The sequence below is a fragment of the Electrona antarctica genome (genome assembly GCF_951216825.1).
Source record: "Electrona antarctica genome assembly, chromosome: 18".
NCBI classification, from domain to species: domain Eukaryota; kingdom Metazoa; phylum Chordata; class Actinopteri; order Myctophiformes; family Myctophidae; genus Electrona; species Electrona antarctica.
In genome coordinates, this window is record NC_136799.1 from 16,553,802 (window position 1) to 16,562,781 (window position 8,980).

Here is an 8,980-nt window from a genome sequence, read left to right on the forward strand (position 1 = left end):
AGCAGGGTACCAAGTATAGACCCCTGGGTTACCCCTACCACAGTCAACAAAATATACTAAAGCAATAAGCCACAAGAAGTGTCAGGTTACCGGGTATTTTATAATGGATGAGACCCGACGCATAGCGGAGGGTCCCTATACCCTACCATCTGCCCCAATACAGAGAGAATAGAATGGTGGGGGATCAAATGCCTGAATCAAAGATGTGTGTGTTACACGTGTGTGTTCTTTTGTGTTAACCTCAAACTTCTTGAGTTCCTCCTTGGCGCTGGTGTAGAGGACATGGGCTGAGACAGGGTTGGCTGCGGTCTGCTCTGCTGTCTTCAGCCAGTCCTCAAAGCGAGAGTAGTCGTCCAGAAACTTACACCACAGACGCCACGTCTCCTCGATCCTTCAAGGCAAGAAAGATGGATGTGTTTGAACTTCTCCTCATCCTTCATTTATCATTCATCATGGGAAACTACTGAGCCTGTGTGTGCTATGAATGTATAACATAAAATAATATGAGACTACAGTATGAATGTATTACTTCATAGTCTTACAGTCGCATATCTGCTAGCCTGGGAGCTGCCCGGTACAACTAGTCTTCTATTGTTAGACACCGAGCAGTTCCTGAGTAACGATGGAAGTTAGAGGTGAAGTTAATGGAAGTGATATTTTTTGTTGAAATAAAAGTTCAATAGCTTTCAATTCTGAGACCATTGGAAATAAGGACTTGCCTTCAACTGTACTCCCGAGTAAAATTAAAGGTTATGATGATTCTGAGAGGAATCATTGTTATAGTGTTTGTTCGCTCTCCATATTTTAAGTTTTTGTGTAAATTAATGCCCTACTTCGTCATACTACTGTACAGTGTCACACAAAAGGAGCAAAACATATTTTATATGCCGCTTTGGACATACATTTTGCTTTCCACCCAGACAGCAACGCACACATTTTTATGGGCACCTTTATTTTTTGTTTTCTACATTTAGTTTTTTATTATTATTTTTTCATGATTATTTTTCAGTAATTTCATGAAGAAATCAATTTTGGGTCTTGAGCTAAAAGGTTTGGGAACAACCAGTGCTCTTCATGCTGGTCTCACCTCATCCTCCTCTCCATGGACATGGCACAGATGTTCCTCCACCGGCGGTCCAGGCTGCGCGTGGTCTGCTGGATGGAGTCGTTCTCGGAGTCGCTGCCGCCACAGGCGTCGGCATCGTGGAGCAGCACGTCACAGAGCGTCAGGACAGACGCCACGCCGTCCGTGTGCTGCTCTATGTCCCTCTGCAGGTCCTGGAGAGAGAGAGAGAGCACAACCACAATGACATCAGAATACAGTTCTATGTCCCTCTGCAGGTCCTGGAGAGCACAACCACAATGGCTTCAGCATTACAGTTCTTTAGGGGATACGGTGGTGCAGACGGTAGCACTGTCGCCTCACAGCTAGAAGGTCCTGGGTTTGATTCCCGATGGGGACGCTGTGGGCGCTGGAGGTGTGTTCTCTCCTCCATCAGTGCCCCTACCCTAGTAAGTACCCTCACAAAAACCAGTAATCCTGGTCTCTATACTGATGGAGGGGAAAGGAACTGTTTGGAGTAACGTGTTCCTTCCACGTGCCACGTCCTACCAAGGAAACTCCCCCCCTGTCAGGTGAAAAGAAGCGGCTTGGAAGCATGAGGTCAGTCCGTTGCTCTCCCCAGGTTGGCAGAGGGAGTGTAGTGCCCAGGATTACATTAGACAATTGACAATTGAAAAAAATGGGTTATAAAAAACTGGTTTATGAAAAACAAATTGGCCGCAGGCCTCCATCTCAAAATATTTCGTTCCGGCGACGCTTTCAGAAGCAAAGATTGTAGTTACAAATCTTTGCTTAAAAATGCGTGTGTGTGTGTAATGCACGTAGCTGTGTGTGTAATGCACGTAGCTCGAGAACCGTTTGCCCCACGACTTCAAATTCGACACATGCATTCCAAACCACCACAGGGAGTGCACGGTTCTCCAGAACCACCACAAAAGGCTCTGGTCAGGTTATGCCAGTGGGCCTAATCAGCCTAAATCCCCTCATCTGTGCAATTTCCAGCCTCTGCCTCAGCCAATTAATTGCCATGGCAACCCCACACCTGACAATTGATTAGCCTACTTAACCATTCCACTTTTCACAGTCAGTCAGTTTGCCCTCTTCAGACACAGGCAGATCTCCATGTGGGACACAGACAGACAGTTGACAACCGGTATTAGGTTCCCAAGTTGCATCGTTCTCAAGTAGGCCGGTGGCCGAAAGGCACGTACAGGTCGCAATTTTTTTATTCCTAGGATAGCTCAGGTTAGGAGCGCTCGTTTTACCACTCCGGCCACTAGTAGTAGGGCGGGGCGACTAGTAACCAAGGAAAGCGCCGCCCGCGCGGGCGGAACCTCACCTTCTAATACAATTACAAACACAAAACCCTATTCTGCCAGCTGCCTCGCTAGCCTAGTGGATTACTACACCGACTTGTAATACCATGCTTCACCTGTTCGCGCCCCACTGCCACCACCTCTTTTACTACCACGGATTTTTTAATAGTTTTTGGATTAAGGTTGGTGAGGGGTACGTTAATAGTTTTTGGATTAAGGTTGGTGAGGGATGCGTTGCTCCCCTGCTTGCGGTTATGTTTAGGTTAGAGTTAGAGATAGGGTTAGTAGTTTTTGGATTAAGGTTGGTGAGGGGTGCATTAAAAAGATTGGATTAAGGTTGGTGAGGGGTGCATTAAAAGATTGGATTAAGGTTGGTGAGGGATGCGTTGCTCCCCTGCTTGCGGTTATGTTTAGGTTAGAGATAGGGTTAGTACTAGTCATAGAGTACTAGTAGGCATAAACACTTGTGTGCGGTCCAAAACACAGCCCAGCGCTTCCTACTCCACTGACAACCAATCACAGCGCTCCAAATTCCTCGAAAACCGCAGCCATCCTAGGAATAAAAGACTCGCGTACAGGTCTAGTGAATTTAATTCACAAACCCAGTGCAGATATCTAGTCAGAATTCAAGCTCATCATTTAATGTTATTCTTATTTTTCTTCATACAGGGACTCACAGTCACAGCCCTCCTGTGTTTCATCCTTACTGAAGCATAAGTTTGCAGGCGTAGTGAGGTGTAAATACAATCAAGATAACTCGCTCTAATGATTGATGAGATGGAAAATATCAAATTATAACTGAGACTATGCAAGTTCAGACTGCACATACCTAATTAATCAGTATCAAGGTGACACTACAGAATGAGCAGTTCAGTGTCTTGTTCAATGGCACATCGGCAGTGCAACTGAGTGCCTTATACCCTCTCCATTTTGTATTTACTGCATTCAATCTGGAGCACTATCCATACACAAAGCAATATTTATTTTCAACTGACCCTTATTTTTCTTCACTTTAAAAATGCTTATTTTCTTTTCTCGAGTGGTACTTAAGGTGCACAGTATACAGAGCATGTATGGATATTGTAAACCTTCTCCTGTTGGTCAGTGAACAGCTCCAACTTTTGTTCCTTATTTTCTTTTGGGAGGGGGTATGGAATGACTCGAATGAGGTACTAGTAGCTCTCTCCCACTATCCTGTGACAGCACTTTTGTCAGCATTTGCTTGTTCGAAGTTAGCACTTTGAGGGTTGCCTAGGCGACTGTCAGAAGCCTGGAGCGTCCATCTATGAAGGGGCCATTTTAGACTTCCTTCTTCCTGTAATGGTGAGAAGATGCTGTGTTTTCTAAAGAACAGCAGGAGAGAGATGGCAAGTCTCATCTGCGTTTGTTTGTCTGTCTGCCTGCCTGTATTTAGTTCTTATCATGCCTTTCTGCCTCTGTCTGTCTGTCTGTCTATCTTGATTGTCTGCCTGTCTGTCTATCTTGATTGTCTGTCTGTCTGTCTGTCTGTCTGTCTGTCTGTATAATAATAATCTTTATTGTCACAGTCTGTTCAACACCCACATCAAAAACAACACAGAGCACATAACACCAAGACAATACAAAAACATGAGGTCCCCACTGTGTACAGAACCATCCTATCGGCAGGGCAGTTTGTTTAATGCCGCGATCATCGCGATGGCTGGACAAAACTCCTACTAAAACGGACCTTTTTCCATGGCAGGGTTCTTTATCTTTGTCCAGATGGCATGAGGTTAAAGAAGCGATACAGGGGATGATCAGTGCCATTTGATATCGAAAGTGCTAGCCGTGTGATGGCCTTATTGTTCATATCAGAAAGTGTGGGTGTAGGAAGTCTCTCTCTCTCTCTCTCTCTCTCTCTCTCTCTCTCTCTCTCTCTCTCTCTCTCTCTCTCTCTCTCTCTCTCTCTCTCTCTCTCTCTCTCTCTCTCTCTCTCTCTCTCTCTCTCTCTCTCTCTCTCTCTCTCTCTCTCTCTCTCTCTCTCTCTCTCTCTCTCTCTCTCTCTCTTCTTCCCAGCACTCTCATCTCTCTCTCCCTCTCTCTCTGTGTTTAATGAAGGCCTTTCAGTCTCTCGCCGGAACCCGTCGTTCCATGTTCATTCACATCTCTCTCTCATACTTAAAACCATCCATTCATACAACCCTCTAGAGTAGAAGGGAAAAAATGACTAAGATGACTACAATATATGTATTGTTTGTTATGGACCCCTGCAGGAAGAGTAGCTGCTACTTCGGTGGCAGCTAATGGGGATCCATCTGAATAAATAATAAACAATATTATTTTGGGTTGTACTATCCATTTGCAGTCCGCTTCGCTCTGTAGCTCATTCCCTAATGGTGCTATTTCTATACTTTCCAGAGTTCAATTTTAGACTGTGCTCTCACCTGCTGTTCGGCTAGTTTCCTCTGGATCTCATCGCTGTGACAGACATTGTAGACGACGGGCTTGGACAACTCTGCCTCGATACGAGACAGCCAGGTCCGCAGGTTACTCATGTTTTTATCCAGCTGCTGGACCGTCAAAAGGGTCTCCTTCAGCTTCCTCACCCTGGGGACAAAAAAAACAACACAAAAAGAAAGAGTGAATCAGACTGTTGATTGACAGAAGAATCACCACTGTGATTTTCTTTTCTTTGTGATTTTATCACAAAGAAATCCAGTCTGACATCCATTTATCCACCTATCCATTTATTCTCAAGTCTTCCTAAACTTTTCAACTTGTGACCCAAAAAGAGAAGTTTGGTGTCTCCCCAGGACCGAAACGTACAAAAATACTTTCTGAATTAATCACTTCAAGGAGCACTTCACACCCACTTTCAACCGTATCTTCATTAAATGAAGATAGGTTGGAATGATATGGATGAATGGGTCACTTTAAGCCTGATAAAAAAAAAAAAAAAAAAACTAAGAGGGGGGAGGATTAATTATTTTTTGTCATAGGGAAGGTTACAAAAACAGGATATTTACGAGGGGCCTATAAAAACAGATGTTTGGGAAACACAAATCCTCTTCTAGCATTCTCCACTGAACGTAAGACACTATAATCATGGGTGTCAGAAACACTACGGTTTCTGCCAAGCAGCAGTCCTGTGGCTACTGGCTAGCCATGAATGTGGACATGAAACATGACAGGACACTAGGTCAATAATTAACTGTCTTTCCAAACATCCAAAAACACCTCTTCTCTGTGGTTAACATAGCAGTCTAATCTGACAGTGTGCTACAGCATGCTGGTATGTTATTTTGGTTATATTTTTAGGGCATTTCTGTGGTATTTGGTAGGTGCAATAAGAGAGAGAGACATGTGGAGACTGCTACATACACACACACACAAAATAAATAGCTACAGTAAAGCAAACACTCCGGATTTGACTGACATAACTCAACAGGTGTTCTCATCACTGGGAACTGGGGAATGACCTATATCTGATTATGTCTGACAAAGTGACAAGACAGTGGCAACATTCCAGTCTGACCTATATCAATGCATTCTGCTCCACGCACAGATACACAGTGCAGAGAGATGGTGTTGCATTCTAACCTGACTCCGCCAGATGGGGCAGCAGAGAGTACACTGGGTTCCCCCCTCCTGCTCCCATCTGGGAACTCTCAGGCAGACTTGATGCCCGGCCACAAAACGGCCTGGCCAATCAGCAGCAGCTAGAAGCTGCTAGAAGCAGCATCATAATATTATGTCATTCGTTTGTATTTCATTCATATCACAATATGTACTGTATGTGAAGAGAGGGCAACTCTGCAGCTTAGTATGTGTGTGTTTAACTGACTGGTCAGTTTTCACTGACCTATATTAGCACATTCCCCTGGAGAGAGAGAGAGAGAGAGAGAGAAATATTCCACTGTCATTTCAATATCATTCCACGAGACACTCACATGTGTATGTGAGCGAGCATGCACTATCTTGCACATACCGTCAATGAATTCATGTTTCACTCCACCTCGTCACCTCACTGTCCCACCATGACAGTGGTTTTCAACCCTTTTCATGTCAAGGTCCATTATTGTCTCCACCAGGCCGAAGGCATGGGGAGAGAGTATGTTTTGCACTCCGTCCGTCCGTGTGTCCTTCCTTCCGTCCGTCCGTCCTTCCGTCCGTCCGTTATCAGCTAATCTCCGGTACCGTTGGCCCGATCCATGCCAAACTTTGCACACACACTCCATGGATGCCAACGACGAACCTCTGCCCCAAATATTCCTCAACGGCCTGTTATAGCGCCACCATGAGGCCGATTTAGGCAAAACACATTTCTGTATTGTGATTATCTATCTATAACTGCACCAAGTCTCTGTATGTCTGTACGTGTGTACGTAATGCACGTAACTCAAGAACCGTTCGCCCCACCGACTTCAAATTCGACACCCGCGTTCCACACCCCCACAGGGAGTGCAGTGCCCAGTGTCAAGTCGAGGGACACAGACAAAATAACTGGGTGGGGCATGCATTTTCAACTTGCATCGTTCCAAGTATATTGAGCTGGCCTGTTCTGACATCAGAAGGATGTTCTGACATCTGCATAGACTCCACATTTGGGCATGCCTGATAAAGAACTCCATATATGGGCATAAAGGGGTGAGACATAATAACTGGGTGGGGCATCATTTCCAACTTGCATCGTTCCAAGTAGGCCAGTAGTGCCCAACGGGTACCACTCTTGTTCTATCAATGACATTTTCAATTAATCAAATAATTGAGAAGCACAGATTTGTTTATCCAATTTGTTTGTTTTTCATACTGTATAATCAAGAAATTGACGCTGTCAATTTTTAATTGTTTTCTTATAATTGACAATATCAATTAGTATGATTACGGTAACCACTTAAGCCCTGTTTTATAGTCATAGCCATACAAGAAAGTGTACCAAAAATAGCTGATCTACAGGCTCACGACACATTGAGTTGGCCAGTTGCCAGCATGCCAGTTTGCATGTTGTGAGTTTGTAGATCATAATTTTTGAAAATCGATTTTAATTAAATCGATTGTTTTGACTGTTAATCAAATCGATTAGTTTGATTAAATGTCGCACCCCTATTTTTGAACACACAAGTGACTGTCTGTCTATCAGAACAGCAGCACTAGAAATACCACATGATCCAAGAATTTGGTTACTGGGTGACGTTACGTTGATCAACACAAATTATTATAAAGAGTATTTTGTGTTACTCGCCAGTACAGCTGCGAAGAAAATCATCTTGGTTAATTGGAAATCTGAAAACTCACCTTCACAGAGACACTGGCTGAATGAGCTTTCATCATACTGTACTCCTGAAAAGATACTGTACAATGTAAGGAGAAAGCCTGCTACTTTTGAAAAAATATGGGGTAGGTTCTTTGAGGTTCTACCGTCAATATCTCCTCTGGGTTGATTTTGTTTTATTTATATTGTTATTTTTATTTATTTATCCGAGTTGTTGTCAAGTGGTGTTGTGTACAATACAGAGTAATGAGAGCTGTGTAGTTTACCTTTCTGGGGTTGGGGTGGGGGGGTGGGTGGGGGGGGTTTGTTTTTTGCTGTTTTTGTCTTTTTCTTTTGAGTTTGTCTTGTCTTGTTAAAAAAAAAAAGGAAATCATGATTCTGTAATTCATTGTTTTGAATAATGATGATGTCTGCATTATCAATAAATAAACCTTTAAAAAAAAAACAGCAGCACTATACGTGAAAACAGCACAACGTAAATGGCTGTGTGAATAATATGGTCAATGAGACAAGCAATGTTTCTTTCTTATGTTAAATAGTGCCTTTACATAGCACCTCTCTCCAAAGGGCTTCACAATGTGCACTGATGCTTCATTAACACAGACATTAGCATGGGCTCTGTAGTCTGTACTGACCATTTGTGTTGTGTCCGTGAATGTATGCATACATGAATGAATGAACAAATGAATGAATGAACGTATTTAAATTTGCATGTACGCACATGCAGATGTGCTGAGGTAGCTTAAGGTTGTGTGTGTATCCGTCAGGTCACGTGACACAGTGGCGGAGGGGAGGGGAGAGATATGCGATGGCATCAAAACATCCACCCTGCTTAGGCATGCACACACACCTGCTGCTATCATCACAAGCAAGCCATCATCATGCAAAATACCCATTATATCAAAACAGCCGATTCCTGGCGACGTGCTTTTGTGCTGACTGCTGAATGACACAGCCTGCCTCTCTGTGCCTGCCTGCCTGCCTGCCTGCCTGACTACATACATGCTCTGACAAAGCATGGCCCATCCCCCCTTGCTACTCCATCTCTCCACCCCTCTCTCCTCCCTTCCTTCCCTTTCACATGCATGCATGCACACATAACACAACACTCGACCTGCTCCCTCCATTCACTCGGCTGTCTATTGAGCCCCCCCTTTGTGGTGTGGGTACACAGGGGTGCCATGGAGCTTTGGGATCAGGACAAGACAGAGAGAGAGAGATACTTACGGGCTAGTTCCTCACCACTACTCCACGACGATGACTGATGCTGATGCTAGTTAGCTAGCCGAGCGCCCTCTCCCTCTCGCGCTCCCTCTGCCCACCTGGTCTACAGTCCGCCTATTCCCTCCTCCTCTCCTCCTCCTCCTC

General features: G+C 44.3%; 1 protein-coding gene across 1 annotated transcript in view; it reads right to left on the reverse strand.

Annotated features, from left to right (window-relative positions):
• Positions 1 to 8,980, reverse strand: part of syne2b (spectrin repeat containing, nuclear envelope 2b) — a 181,926-nt gene that overhangs the window by 17,230 nt on the left and 155,716 nt on the right. Inside the window, exons 119-121 of the mRNA XM_079527437.1 lie at positions 4,785 to 4,947; positions 1,088 to 1,278; positions 241 to 391 (exon numbers count right to left, since the gene is read on the reverse strand). Coding sequence (XP_079383563.1) covers positions 241 to 391; positions 1,088 to 1,278; positions 4,785 to 4,947 — 505 coding nt within the window. The remainder of the gene's footprint in view (positions 1 to 240; positions 392 to 1,087; positions 1,279 to 4,784; positions 4,948 to 8,980) is intronic.